The sequence below is a fragment of the Giraffa tippelskirchi genome, chromosome 3, assembly GCF_054371585.1.
Source record: "Giraffa tippelskirchi isolate mGirTip1 chromosome 3, T2T-mGirTip1v1.2.pri, whole genome shotgun sequence".
Classification (NCBI taxonomy): domain Eukaryota; kingdom Metazoa; phylum Chordata; class Mammalia; order Artiodactyla; family Giraffidae; genus Giraffa; species Giraffa tippelskirchi.
This window is the reverse complement of record NC_137277.1, coordinates 132,939,534-132,955,032: the sequence shown is the minus strand read 5'-3', so window position 1 is coordinate 132,955,032 and position 15,499 is coordinate 132,939,534. Positions and strand designations below refer to the sequence as shown.

At 38.8% G+C, this 15,499-nt stretch overlaps 1 protein-coding gene across 50 annotated transcripts in view; it reads left to right on the top strand.

The window, feature by feature from the left end:
• Nucleotides 1–15,499, top strand: part of CLASP1 (cytoplasmic linker associated protein 1) — a 274,282-nt gene that overhangs the window by 215,771 nt on the left and 43,012 nt on the right. For 25 of the 50 annotated variants that reach the window (XM_081576019.1, XM_081576021.1, XM_081576024.1 and 22 more), the window contains 4 exons: nt 980–1,057; nt 2,035–2,198; nt 5,865–5,943; nt 6,901–7,044. In XM_081576019.1, the coding sequence (XP_081432145.1) occupies nt 980–1,057; nt 2,035–2,198; nt 5,865–5,943; nt 6,901–7,044 (465 nt within the window). Of the gene's footprint in view, nt 1–979; nt 1,070–2,034; nt 2,199–5,864; nt 5,944–6,900; nt 7,045–12,883; nt 12,974–15,499 lie in introns of all 50 variants that reach the window. The other 25 variants (XM_081576032.1, XM_081576029.1, XM_081576030.1 and 22 more) reach the window with 4 other exon arrangements.

Sequence of the window (15,499 nt, the reverse complement as noted above, 5' to 3'; positions counted from 1 at the left end):
CAGTCGTGTTTTTGCTGACAGTATAGAGCTTCTCCATCTTTGGCTGCAAAGAATATAATCAATCTGATTTCAGCATTAGCCATCAGGTGATGTCCATGTGTAGAGTCTTCTCTTCTGTTGTTGGAAGAGGGTGTTTGCTATGACCAGTGCGTTCTTTTGGCAAAACTGTATTATTAGCCTTTGCCCCGCTTCATTCTGTACTCCAAGGCCAAATTTTCCTGTTATCCCAGGTGTTTCTTGACTTCCTACTTTTGCATTTCAGTCCCCTATAATGAAAAGGACATCTTTTTTGGGTGTTAGTTCTAAAAGGATTTGTAGGTCTTCATAGAGTCGTTCAACTTCCATAGAAATTGATAAAACCTAAAATCAACACAAGCAAATCTTAAAATACTTGATGCGCAAGCTTTAACTATTTTATACTATTGTTTTCCTAGTGAAAATGTTCTCTTCTAAGTCCTACCGGGGGAAGGAAACCTGTCATGTCCAGAAGCCTAGCCAGTTATCATCTCCCTTCTTTTCCTGCCCTTTCCTCCTTGTAGAAATTGTCCATGTCAGTCATCCACCTGCCTGTGCTCTCATTCAGCACTTGCTGAGCACCCCCTCTGGGCTAGGGGTGCAGGAAACAACATCGCACCCCTCCCTTCCTTCTGAGATGCTCACAGGAGCATGGGAGAGTGAACGCAGAGACTCTCCTTTTTTGCCGGGGGGCAACAATTCTCCTCAGTGTTGGTCTTGAAACAGGTCTTAAAATTCCTGTTTGGACCCTCATAACAAGGTTAACATTCACAATATTAATAAAATCCAAGAAGCGTTGATTTTAAAGGCCACATAGATGTTCAAAGATAAAATTATCAAGATTTTCTATAAGATGATATTAAGAGCAGTAAGATTTAAAGCATAAGACTCATAAGATGTATAGCATAAGGGATATTAGGTGGATTTGGACATTGATGTAATTTCTATTACCTGTCACCTCTAGATTGCTGATTCAGAACATGAGGATAAAGAATGTGAGGATAAAGAAGGAAATTTGTTTCCATCAGAAGGCTCTTGTACAGTGAGTTTGGAGGTCTCAGTTTAGTCAATATTTGCTAGCTGCCTTAGTGCTAAGCCAGGAGTCCTGCAGCTGGGACTCACTGACTTCTCTCTGAGCTGTCTCCCGAGAGACCCCTGGTGGTTAATAGTTCCTGCACTGTAACTGAGTAAGTCTATGATAGCTGGTTTGTCCCAGCAGAACACAACCCATTAACCAAATAGGTACACAGTGCTACCATTTACCTCTCTGAAATTGGTTCAGGGATAAGCCACTGTGAACTTTGTCTCACAGGAGGTAGCAGTGATGATCGCACCATGGTGTGAGAATTATGTCAGCCGTCAGTCTCTTTTATTCTAAGCCATACTCTTTTATAAATAATAGTATAGCTTTTATAATATCATTTTATAAAGATAACATTTTGTAATATCTGAATTGGCATACAGCAAAGTAGATGATAGAAATGAAAAGTAATAGGTATGCAAGTTTTTTTTCCTTATCCTATAGTAATAGTTGTTGAATGCTAGATAATGAAATAAATATGATGGTTAAAAGGGTTTTTTAAAGAGAAAGAGAAGAAAGAAAGGAAGGAGGGCTGGCCTCCAGGATTAGACTCATACTTTTCAACTAAGTTAATTTCTCTCTGTACTGGTTTTTAAAGGCATGTAGAGGGAGGGGGAGGATTTTGTCAGTTCATAGCCTTTTCAGGCCTTTTAGGAAACTGCATGAAAATGATATGACTTCACCGTGGACTAACATGGAATCTGTTTCGTTGCATGGCCTGGTTTGCGGTGGAATTCACAACAGAGAGTAAGTTCCAACCCCTTTTCCTTTATCTCTTTTCTGTACTACATTTGCCTTTTATACCATGTCCAGTTGTTAACATTGTCACCCAAGTTATGAGTCTGGGCAAAGGCCAATTGGGCATTTTCACGTTTTGAAGACTTGGGAGGAAATTATGAATTAAACATGTGAAATACTTGGTTTCCCTTTGTGTCTAGGTTTTCAGTATGTTTTTGGAGACTCTTGTGGATTTTATAATAATTCATAAGGATGACTTGCAAGACTGGCTTTTTGTTCTTCTCACACAATTACTGAAGAAAATGGGAGCGGATTTACTTGGATCTGTGCAAGCAAAAGTTCAGAAGGCTCTTGATGTCACAAGGCAAGTGTCTGGGGCAAGATCGTGTTCTCCCAGCTTTTGATATACAATTGACATACAGCATTGTGTAAGTTTTAAGTGTACAGCATGAGGATTTGATACATGTGTATATTGCTAAATGATTAGTACAGTGTTAATATTTATATCCTTCACCTCACTTTAATTACTATTTTTTGTTGCGTATGTGGTAAAAACATTTAAGATACATTCTCTTAACAAGTGTATGATACAATATCATTACCTATGATCACAATGCTATACATTTGACCCCCAGAACTTATTCATGTCATAACTGTAACTGGAAGTTTGTGCCCTTTGACTAGTACCTTCCCATCTCCTCCACCCCTAGGCTCTGGCAACCATCATTCTACTCTCTGTTTCTATGGGTTTCACTTTTCTTTTTTTGATTCTGTAGATAAGTGATATCATACAGTATTTGTCTTTCTCTGACTTATTTCACATAGCATAATACCCTCAAGTGATTTCATCCATGTTGTCAGAAATGGTGTAATTTCCTTCTTTTTTATGGCGAAATAATATTCTGTTTATATACACACCAGAGAAGGCAATGGCACCCCACTCCAGTACTCTTACCTGGAAAATACCATGGACAGAGGAGCCTGGTAGGCTGCAGTCCATGGGGTCGCTAAGAGTCTGACACTACTGAGCGACTTCACTTTCACTTGTCACTTTCATGCATTGGAGAAGGAAATGGCAACCCACTCCAGTGTTCTTGCCTGAAGAATCCCAGGGACGAGGGAGTCTGGTGGGCTGCCATCTGTGGGGTCGCACAGAGTCGGTTATGACTAAAGTGACTTAGCAGCAGTAGCAGCATATACACACCACATTTTCTTTATCCATTCATCCATCAGCACACTTAGGTTGTTTTCATGTCTTGGTGATTGTGAATGGTGCTGCAGGGAACAGAAGTCAGATGGCTCCCTCTCCTTTTTTGTGGCCATGCACTGTGGCTTGTGGGTTCTCAGTTTCCTGATCGGAAATTGAACATGGATCAGAGCAGTGAAAGCCCGGAATCCTAACAATTAGGCTACCAGGGAACTCCCAAGTTTTAGTTTTTTTGAGAAACTTCCATACTATTTTCCATAGTGGCTGCACCAATGTACATTTCCACCAGCATTTATTATCTCTTATCTTTTTGATAATAGCCATTATAATAAGTGTGAGACAATATCTCACGGTAGTTTTTATTTGCATTTTTTTAATAATTAGTGATGTTGAGCACTTTTTTGTGTACTTGTTAGCCATTTGTATGTCATCTTTGGAAAAATGTCTATTTGGTTGTGGAAGAGGGAACTAGACCATTTTGATAGTAGAAGACTCTTTGTAGGTGGCTTCTTGTCACTCTATTATCTGTAGTTTTTGTCACCCGCTTGAATATCTTCTTTCTTACTTAATACCCACATTCTCTTGTTCACTTCAGTTCAGTTCAGTTGCTCAATCGTGTCCGACTCTTTGCAACCCCGTGAATCGCAGCATGCCAGGCCTCCCTGTCCATCACCAACTCCCGTATTTTACCCAAACTCATGTCCATCAAGTCGGTGATGCTATCCAGCCATCTCATCCTCTGTCATCCCCTTCTCCTCCTGCCCCCAATCCTCCCCAGCATCAGGGTCTTTTCCAGTGAATCAACTCTTCGCATGAGGTGGCCAAAGTATTGGAGTTTCAGCTTCAACATCAGACCTTCCAGTGAACACCCAGGCCTGATTTCCTTTAGGATGGACTGGTTGGATCTCCTTGCAGTCCCAGGGACTCTCAAGTCTTCTCCAACACCACAGTTCAAAAGCATCAGTCTTCGGCGCTCTGCTTTCTTCACAGTCCAACTCTCACATCCATACATGACCACTGGAAAAACCATAGCCTTGACTAGACAGACCGTTGTTGGCAAAGTAATGTCTCTGCTTTTTAATATGCTGTCTAGGTTGGTCATAACTTTCCTTCCAAGGAGTAAACGTCTTTTAATTTCATTGCTGCAGTCACCATCTGCAGTGATTTTGGAGCCCAAAAAAATAAAGTCTGACACTGTTTCCACTGTTTCCCCATCTATTTCCCATGAAGTGATGGGACCAGATGCCATGATCTTAGTTTTCTGAATGTTGAGCTTTAAGCCAACTTTTTCACTCTACTCTTTCACTTTCATCAAGAGGCTTTTTAGTTCTTCCTCACTTACTGCCATAAGGGTGGTGTCATCTGCATATCTGAGGTTATTGATATTTCTCCTGGCAATCTTGATTCCAGCTTGTGCTTCCTCCAGCCCAGCGTTTCTCATGATGTACTCTGCATATAAGTTAAATAAGCGGGGTGACAATATACAGCCTTGACATACTCCTTTTCCTATTTGGAACCAGTTTGTTGATCCATGTCCATTTCTAACTGTTGCTTCCTGACCTGCATACATTCTCTTGTTAGCATATTGAAATATCCCAACAATCCATGAGATCAAATACCTACATCTTCTTTGAGTTGGCGTTATTTTGGTGAATGCCTAAGACGTCCACCCTCCATTTGCTGTGGAAAAGGGGGGAGGTGTTCTATGTGTTATTTCTTTGATGTGTAGCCAGTGTGAGTCACTTAAGTCATTTATACTAAGTATGCTTTGCCTCTAGAAGTGGTCCTCAGAGCCTCCTGGATACAGATAGCTGCAGGAGAAAAGGATATGCTGTTGGATCGTTTACTTTTTATTAATCATTATAATGATGGTACTGCTGAGACCAAGTGTGTACCATACACTTTGTATTTTTCTTGTATTATTTTATTTAAATTTCAGATCAGTCCTGTGATTTTACAGATGTGACCCTACATCCCTTTTATTTTCACTATACTTTTGTATACTGAGAAAAGTCTCTTAAGGGAGTCTAAAGAAATCAATACAGACACTCAGCCTCAATATAATATGTGTTTCTGTTGCATTATCTTTCCTGTTACCATGGAAGACATGTCTGCATCAGGAACAAGGGATCCTTTGGGCAGTTTTAAAATCATATGGGTGATTTTTAAGGAAGGGAGTGCTGACTTTCATTCTCCAAGGGCCCTCAGGGCTACTCAGTTGGATCACAAATATGAGATGATGACAAGACACAGAATCAGTCCCAAGTGAGAAGTGGAGCTGGAGTGGCACTCTTAGGGCCACAGGCTGCTGTGTATATCTGTAGCTGGCAGGGGTGTGTCTGGTGAGTGTCCCCAGGCACTCTTCTGTGCTGACGCACACAGTTGGCTCACGGGCTGTTACCCAGCAAAGACCTCAGGGGATAGACAGGGCAGGCAGCCTCGTCAGGGTATAAAAGGTAGGCTTGGGCATTGGAGCTGTTTCTCATGTGAGCAGTATTCCAGAAGGTACCTGGAGAAGAAGGTAAACAAATCCCAAGAAGGCAAGTATGCATTTCTTCCTTAGTTCATTGGTTAGTTTATGTGTTTTGGGACTTCTAAGAAGATTTCTCTTTTTCTAACTTTTCTGTGTTATGTGTATTACTTTAGTATTTATTATATAAAATGAAAAGTAATGTTTAAAAAAAGGTAAACAGGCTTGCTTTTTACATGTGTTAATCTGTTTTTTTGTTTCTTATAGGATTTTACATTACTTTTTTTTTTTTTTGCATTACTTTTTGTAAGAAATCCTTCTTTTAAAATACTTTCTTCTTATTATAAACCTAGGGACTCCTTTCCATTTGATCAACAATTTAACATTTTGATGCGCTTTATTGTGGATCAGACGCAAACTCCTAACCTCAAGGTCAGTAACTGTTTGTCATTATAGTTCAACCTCTGGAAGTCAAATTTGCTTAAACTATACTTTTTTAGACATGACTCATATTTGGCTGTTATTAGTAAATCTATTAAGAGCAATGTGTGCCCTTTTCTCTTGGTTCAGTACCTAGTGCTGGTTTACTCAGTAAGGACATGCTTCACTTTATTTCAGACTGCTGAAATGGTTGTACTGTATTATATTCCGGCCAGCAGTGTCTGAGAATTCCCAATTATTTCACATCCTCACCAACATTTGCATGTTATTACTGTTTCACAGTTAATGTTTAAACTAGAGAATTTTGATATATTGAAATAGCTATCTTATTAGAATATTTTTAATATTAACATTATAGCACATGTAAATTAGCTGTTAGATGTTTTATAATGTAAAAAACGTAAGAACAAGACTGATAGTATTTGAAGGAGGATATATTCCTTTGAATCGGATTGGATACACTGTACGTTCTTTGATCACCAGCTTCTGTCAAGGTTTTAGGAGAGGCCTAATAAATAATAGCCTATTTTGCCTGAGGTCAAAGCCAACTGAGGTATCAGTGGAGAAGTTAGGGCAGAACATCACCCTGATTGCCTTCAGTGCTGCCTTGCAAGACCTGGCCTAGAGTGGCTAAAAATCAAAACGCAGAGTTGTTCGTGCCCACTCTGTCGGTGGCAGAGCTGGGAGTCCCTTGGCACCCCTGAGTGGGCTCTTGCTCAGCAAGTGTCCTGGGGTGTCAGAGGATCAGGGCCTGCTTCTCTGCAGGGCCCCCGTCCTGTCCCAGACTTCCGGTTCCAGACTTCAGTCATCTATGCTTTTTCCCTGCTGAAGGCTCCCCGTGTAGGAACATAAGTCCAGGTCGTGTGTACTTTTCTCTGAGCACCAGTAAGAGTTCTGTTCAAAAATGTGTAAAGTGTACTTACTGTTTGTAATTACTGGCTCTTTCAGGTCAAAGTTGCAATCCTGAAGTACATTGAGTCTCTCGCCAGGCAGATGGACCCAACAGATTTCATAAACTCTAGTGAGACAAGGCTTGCTGTTTCTAGAATTATAACCTGGACAACAGAACCAAAGAGTTCAGATGTGAGAAAGGTATGTCCCAGAGCGCCAGGCACAGCTTTAATCACAGCCTGTTCTTAGGTGTGAATTAGAGAGAGGAGTTATGCAAATGTGCAAACCACCTCCATACCTACATGCAAACCTCTCTCTTTCCTTTTCTACGAAACCAAGACTTTGCTCCTACCCCTATCTTCTTTGTCCAGTACCACCTCCTTCCAGTCTTTGTATATCAAAATGAAAATCTGAAATCTTGTGTCATGGGAGACACCCTGATACCAAGATATTGTATTGTTGCTTTTTTTTTTAATCAGCTAAAGATAAATACTTGCTCATCTCTTCTGAAATGGCACATTGAGAGGCATGTAATGCAGTTAAAGGGAGCACAGGATGTTAGCATGTCTATTCCTAGGTGGTATGAAGATGAATTCATATATGCTGAAAGCGTGATCAGTTCCTGACATGTGATAAGCACACAGGAAGTGTGAGTTATCATTGTGTTTATTGTTTCTATTCTCTTCCTGTCAGTGTCCTGTTCTTCTACATTTGAGTTTCACACATGGCCATTATTCTTTTACTTTATATGTAAACTAACTAGCCCAACTAGCCTTTAAAAATTACTTTTAAGTCAGATTTCTCAGTTCTACTTTTAGACTAAAAGTATTTGATTTTGATTATTTGTGTATAATCATGAACCTTGCATTTTTCCCCCCATAGTATACTTCCTTCATAGCCAGCTCCATAGCCAAAATAGTCCTTTGGCCTTGGGATAGAATTAATAATGTGGACCACTTAGGTCAAGGCAGGGTTAAGGATGATTCTAAGCAGTGTTAGCAAGATTGTTTTGTACCTGAACAACCTACCTGCTTGGCGCCTTCCTCCTGGAGTCCAAGGAGGAGAATCAAAGAATCACCCATAATGTTTCTTTGGGAGAATTACAGCCCATATAATTCTCCAGCCATTATATAGTATTAATAATAAACTAAATTCTCCAAGGTTAAAGAAACAAGGATGAATTTTATTAATGCACTCATTCAAAATTATTGTTCTGATAGTAAATAATATTTTTAATTTATGATCCTTTTATAAAATTTTTCAATATTTATCAAAAGAACATTTCATTGGCAACCTTTAACTATTAAGCCTCTTTGAGATTAGAGGGGTACAATGGGAGGTAGTAGAATGATTTGGTTGATTTGAAAGTCAAAATATTTCTGTTACGGTTTTCAAAATCACAGATCAACCAATATATACGAAACCCTTCCTGTATTTAGTCATAGCAAGTAAATGTGTGTGTGTCTGTGTGAGTTTGTGTTTCATAATTGAGTGTTACTAAAGTATTCTCTCCTGTGGGGCTGAAGGATACTTAATACTTGCATATTATCATGATTAGGGCCTGTATGGGAACAGCTGACTGTGGTCATGATGTCTACTTTCTCTGGACATGCACATTAAAAATTTGAACTAGAATTTATTGTCCTAACTTTTGTAATCAAGACACTAGAGAAATGTTTCTAAGTTATCCAGCCTGGGACATCAAAACACTCAAGTTACTTTAATACTATGCTCAGTCGCTTCAGCTGTGTCCACCTCTTTGCAACCATATGGACTGTAGCACATCAGGCTCCTCTGTCCATGAGATTCTCCAGGCAAGAATACTAGAGTGGGTTGCCGTGCCCTCCTCCAGGGGATCTTCCCAACCCAGAGATTGAACCCACATCTCTAAATCTCCTGCATTGGCAGGTGTGTTCTTTACCACTAGTGCCACCTGGGAAGCCCACTTTAAAATACTAGATTAAGTCAATTATGGTTAGGATGTTTTTTTTGTTTTTTGTTTTTTTTAATAAATTTATTTATTTTAGTTTGGTTAGGATGTTTAATGCTGAGATCATATAGCTTATTTACTGTTTGATCTTCAACACTTAATTTCAGTTATTTTGGATCATACTGTGCTACTGTGTAAACCCTGTTCTGCAATGGCACTCCACCTCCATGTCTGCCCTTCCATCTTCCCCTACCCCGTTGTGAGGACTGCTAAAACACCTCATCTTCAGGTTGAGCTCAAACCTGGGCTACGGGACAGTAAACCAGGTCTTCAGAGGAAGTTGAAAAGCTTTTTTTTGTCAGTAGTCCTCAGCCCTGGCTGCAGTAAAAACCAGTCTCAGTTCCTGTGCTCTACCCAAAGTCCCTTGACTTTATTGGTACAAAGTGGAACATGGACATTGTTTTGGGTCTGATTGGAGTTCCTTCCACACATGGCTGGTTTTTAATGCACAGTGTTAATAAGAATTAACACTTATTTAATAAGTGTAACACTTAAATAAACAGCCCCTTATTTTATACCACTTCCCCTAGGATTGACCCTCAGACACATGGACTGCTGATGTGGTCTTGACCTGTTGCTGCTGGTTTTCACAGGACCCCAGCTAGGTCCTCATCATCTTTAGGACCAGGCCTGGTCTTGCTGTTCCCCGTACCTCCCCCATCTCCCTACTTAAGCTCAGCACCTAGAATGATACCTATAGGAACAAAGGAAGCATTTTAAGAAGTATTTTAAATCAATTAATGAATAATAAGTACCCAAAGAGAAATGATCTAATTTCAAGTAACATTTTGAAGTCACCATTTTCAAAACCACAGGCTTGGAGGTTCTCCTCTTTTGGCTTCTGTATTAGTTTCATATTGCATAACCTATTACCACAGACTTAGCCAATTGAAACTACAAAAATTTATAATCTCACAATTCTGTGGGTTAGAAGTCTGGCACATGTTCTCTGGATTCTCTGCTTAGAATCTTCCCAGACAGAAATCAAGATGTTGCCTGGGTCTTCAGTCTCACTTGAGACATAGGCTTCTTTTCCAGCTCCCTGGTTCTTGGCCTAAGTCAGTTCATTACTGGGGAGGACTTTGGTACCTGTTTTTTTGCCCGCTGTTAGCAGGCGGTGGTCACAGCTCTGGTAATTTACTTCTGCAAAGCCAGCAGGAGAAGACATAATGCCCTAAAATTTCCTAAATTTTATGGAAAACATTAATCTGCACATCTAAGAAGCTTAACCAAATCCAAGTAAACTTTAAAAAAAAGAAAAAAAGAGATTCACACCTAGACATAATCAAACTGCTGGAAATGAAACACAGGCTCATGGGAGCAGCCCAGGGAAGCAGCTCAGCATAGCCCGGATCCTCAGTAAGACAAACAGCTGCTTTCTCACCTGAAACCTTGGAGAACAGAGGCAGCCTATTGGCTTTAATGGTGCTAAAAGCAAAGAAAAGTCAGCTAAGAATTCTCTGTTCAACAAAATTATTCTTTAAGAACAAAAGATAAATTATAAAGAAGCCAGCAGGAGATTCTCATGTTAATTTCTGTGACTGCTTGCAATGGCTCACCTGATTAGGTCAGATCCACCGAGGATAATCTGCCCTTTAACCAAAAATCAGCTGATTAGGGAGGGACTAATTGTACCTGCAAAATCCCTTCTTCCTTGTAACGTAATTGCGGGAATGGTGTTCATCACTCACCTTAGGAGAGGGGATTGTGCAGGGCTTACTCACCAGGAGGCTGGAATCGTGGAGTCCACCTTAGTGTTCTGCCACCCAAGGCTTTGGTCTCCTTTTCAGTGGGTTGGCATAAATCTTCCATGGTTAGTTATTTGGTAATTCGTTAGCTCTTACTTAAATAGGGCACTTTTTTACCTAACCACACATTTGTGTTGGGGTTCAGTTTAGCAGATGCATCCTGCTTTTTAATCATCCAAGATATCTGTGGATTAGATTGTTTGGCTTTAAGTTGTATCCATCCAGCCCTTGCTAGTAAAGTGCTGTTACTTGATTTAAATAGGCTTGTTAAAGCACAATATTCAAATGTGTGTTCCTTTGCCCCATAGCTGCCTCTCACAAACTGTGCATTAAGGCACTGCAGATTAATCCTTCCTGGAGTTAGAGCTACTTCTATTTAGATGCTCTGTTTTGATGTTCCATGCACTGCATATTTCATACAGGTATAGATGCTGTTGTAAGTGATCCAACTGCCTTATCCAAGAACTTGAGATGTATTTGAAAGATTGTCTAAATGAATGTCGTGCCTAAATAAGTTAAAATACTTAGAAATTGTGATATGGTATATATCACTCTATGCTAAGATTAAAATTGTCTTTATTATTTTAAAGCTCTAAAGAAAGAAAACAGGCACCATTTTTATCTGGATAATTTAATGCTCTAAAGATATGCTTACTTATCTCTTTAAAGTAGAAGTATGTTTTGACTCAGCTGCCATTTACAGAATGTATCAAGTACTAGGACATCTTGGTGACTTAAAAGCACTTTCTGATTATGAACCAAGTTCTCCTGTTCTGATTAGAGTGAGGTGTTACCTTCTAAATACTAGAAGCACCCTACAGTCTGGAATCAATGCAGTAAACTCTCATACTGACTGTATCATCAGACAATATTAATTGTATACAGCCAATACTTGGGAAATTTGCAGGTGGTGTAACTTGTTCTCTGCATCTCGTATTTAGGAAAGTAAATTAGAATCAGTTTAAGCTGATACAACTCTGCTTTACTGACTTAAGCATTTTTAATGTTTTGTTTTCCCTTTTATGTCAGTGTTCTGGGGAGTTTTGTATTGGAGAGAGATGGGTGTTTATAAGATGTTAAGAAGGGAAGAAGCACAAGCAAAACTGAAGCACAAGCCTGTCATCAGCGAGGTGTGCTTCCCTGGCCAAGACGGACTTGGACTCAGTGGGAAAACCCCACCCAGACTCTTAACTGGCCTGCTTTATTCCTGAAGTAACTGTTTCCATTTTTTGACTCTGAGAGTCCTGATAGTTGTGTTGCCCAAACTATACAGAGGTACACTAGACCTTTCTTAATACACTGTGTTTGTGTTAAGATAATACAATATATTCACAGAAGAAAGTAGATTCTAGAGTTTGACCTCTATTGACTTCTGCCTCTACTGCTTTTTAGAGGCTTTTTAGCCTCTGAATTCTTGTTTAAAATCCATAAAATAGGAATAATGATACTTGCTTTAGTCACTATTGGGAGGACCAATTACAATAGAGCATATAAAAACCTAGATAAATACTGCTTTGTTTTTTGTAGTTTAAGCTGTAACTGTTTGAAGGTTGCTTTGGTTTGCTGCTGCTTCACATTTTTCCAGCATTAGGGATATTTCTCTTTCCCTGTTAAGTCAAAAGGAATGCAGTAATGACAATAGAATTTTTAATGGTATGTTTATATTTTCAGGCTCAGAATCCCTGTGTGTTTCCTTATGTGATTCTCTAACATTGAGCACTGGCTTTGTCAAATGAACTAACAGGTTTGGCCCCCAAAGGTTGTTTTGAGAAATGCAGGAAATAATGGCATGACATAGAAAACTGAAAATGATGAAGATGCTGTTGCCTGGAGCAGGAGAAGTATATAAACAGCTTTCGAAATTTGGCGTTGCTAGTTGAAAAAAATGTAAATCTCTGATTATAGATAGGCAGCTGTCCTAATCTACAAGCTCAGAGTTTTAATACCATTGAATGAGATTTGAATCTTAGCTGAATTGTGACTGCCTTGCTCAAGTCTCACTTTAATCTCTTTGCAAGAGCCCTACTTCCAGGAGGGGTTGTGATTATGAAGGACTTAGGGGATGATTGAGGTTTAAAACTGGTAGTTACTGATATTATTCTTAAGAATCCTGCTACTGTTCTATTACTATTCATAGACTTTTAGATTGTACAATCTCTCTCTCTTTCTTATATATATATGTATACACATTTTAGAAACTAAGCCAAACACTTGGAAGCTTATCAATAGCCATGGTTTTGAGTGTGTGCTTCTTGCCTCTGATTAAACCCTGCCCCTCTCCTGTCTGTCCATCCTGCTTCAGCGTAGTCGAGTAGGGGAAGATTTACCCATAAGGGCGGCCTCGACCTGCTCTGGGCCTGGAGAAGGAAACTTGGAAGAAAATTGTAAACAGGTAGATTTGAAACTATATACTAATTTGCCAAAAGACACGTCACTGTTTGCATTTAGATTATTAATCTTGATTACACTTGTGAAGACACTGAGAAGATTTTGGAAAAACCTAAAGTTAACATAATACTATGTAAGAGAGAATGTACATGTGTGCGCGCATGTGTGCACGTGCCTGTATAAGTATTGTGTTTTGGTGTGTTTTATAATTAATTGCCTTCCCAAAGAAATAGCCATATTGCAGACAGACTTCTACCATAGTTTAACACAATAGCAAAGGAGAGATGCTGAATTTAAAATGTTGGAAGGTTTTGAAATACCGTCTCTTTAGTGATTTTTCTAAAGCAGTTTGAATCATACTCTGAAGTGAGCAGTAATAGAGTTTAATTAATTAGAAAACTCCCTTTCCTCTCAAATTTTAAGGTTCCCTAATTAATGCCAACACCAAAGAATTTGTCAAAGTTTTATTGATCTCTTCTCTGGAAGAATCCTTTTCTTCTGTGAGGTACAGGCCGTTGATAACCCTGCAGGTTCTTTTCAGACAACTAGCAGTAGGATTTGGAGACCCTTTTACCTTCACCATCTAAGTTCTTCTGTGGGAGCCATTTCCTTTTAGGTCACCATGTGATCTTTCAGACACGTGGCCCCAAGAGTTACCTGTTAGAAAACATCAGCAGCAGAGTTTCTGGTCTGGCTTTTTAATGGTCCTTCCTCTCATGGGGCAAGGGCTCAAAGATGGAACAGGCACAGCAATGACACCCTCTGGCTTTTGACTCATTATTGATCATGAGCTCTGGCACAGGCTGTTTAAAATGAGTTTCTCCATGGAATTCTCCAGGCCAGAATACTGGAGTGGGTACCCTTTCCCTTCTCCAGGGGATCTTCCCAACTGAGGGGTCAAACCCAGTTCTCCTGCATTGCGGGCGGATTCTTTACCAACTGAGCTATCAGGGAAGCCCCAAATTTCTCCAACCCATCCCCATATTTGGAATTATTCCTGCAATGAGGAGTATATTGATGGTGATGATAAATATAACCCAGTTTTTATCCTTGCCTGAGTATTCTGGTATTCTGACTCCTCACTGATACAGAGTTGTAGGTAAAATATTTTAGGATCATAAGAGTTTCATTTCTTTTAGAACTTTGATGTGAATCTTTTAAAAATAACATATTTAAATGATACTTTCTAACCATTTCTGGAGCGTGGATCCCAGAAAAAAGATTTTACTTTGAAAACAGCTTTAAGCCAAAAGGTTACTTTTGAAAGCTGTATGAAATCATTTACAATTTATATTTTGGAAAGTACAAAAATAAATTATATTCATTTTATGTGTATAAAACCGTATACCATCTGTCCAACGAATTATTTTCAGAATTCCCTGTCTTTCTACTTGATTTCTCATGGAAATTCACCTTTAGGTTATTGAGGGAAGGCTCTTCAGTGGGTAGAAGTTGAAGTCTGCTTCGCTTTCTTTTCCCATATGACGGAAGGCACTAATGTTAAGTAGCCATGAGTTAGCACAGTTTCTGGGCCTGTCACCTTGCAGCCCTCTTTTTCCTAAAAGACTCCACCAGTTTCATAATTTGCTTTGTGAAAAACCCCAAGTAAGTTTTATCTTGTCATTCTGGGGAGAAATTCGGTCTAAAGAGAGTGGCCCATTCCACGTAAAAACATACTATTAAAAAATGTAATGATGCATTTTATAGTTTTCTAATGCCATTTGCAGTCAACAAAAAAATAAGTGCCTAAACTTTCTTAATTAAATTGGTGATCTTGATTTTTCCCTGCCAAAACTCAAGTCTGCTTCTTTGCTTCTCTTTGAAGTGCAGTGTTTTCTGCATGCATTTTTTTCCCTAACATCAGTAAGACTTTTTAACGCAAGGTTACTTTGCATGATTTGGGGAATTTGCTTTTATACAAATCATATTAACAGTACATTAAGTTGATGGTGAAATGGAGTTCTTCAGATAATGGTTTGTTAAAGCTGTTTCAATAATGCAGAAATGTTTATTTCAATTCAATCAATAATAATATTTTTTGCCTGTGTCATAAAAGGACACTGGCCCTTACAATTTAATTTTAATGGAAAGGATATAAAGGACCATGTTTAGAAGTCAAGAGAAGAAGTAAGATGCTTTTGCACAATGCTGTGCTTAAGGACATTATAAAAGAAAATTTTCAATTGTGTAAAAAATGTTATTCTACTGATTTGTAATTTTTAATTTTGGTTAAATGTGTATGGGTATTTGGATTTTCTTTTCCTTTTTCAGGCACAAAATAGTAGCGTTGTCTTAACTGGACCTAAAATTAATTTTAACATTATAAAATCATTGAAATTTTTTTTGGTGTTTATTTGCAAAAAATTTCTCAGCAGTCATGTTTTTATGTAATATTCTATATAGTGGAAAAATATTTAGAATAATTGCTTCAATCCTAAATATTACAATCTTTAGAAATATAAATTATTAAAAGATTTTCATAAAGCATTTTCCTTTCTTTTGACTCTTAGAAAATTGTAAGAAATGCCAG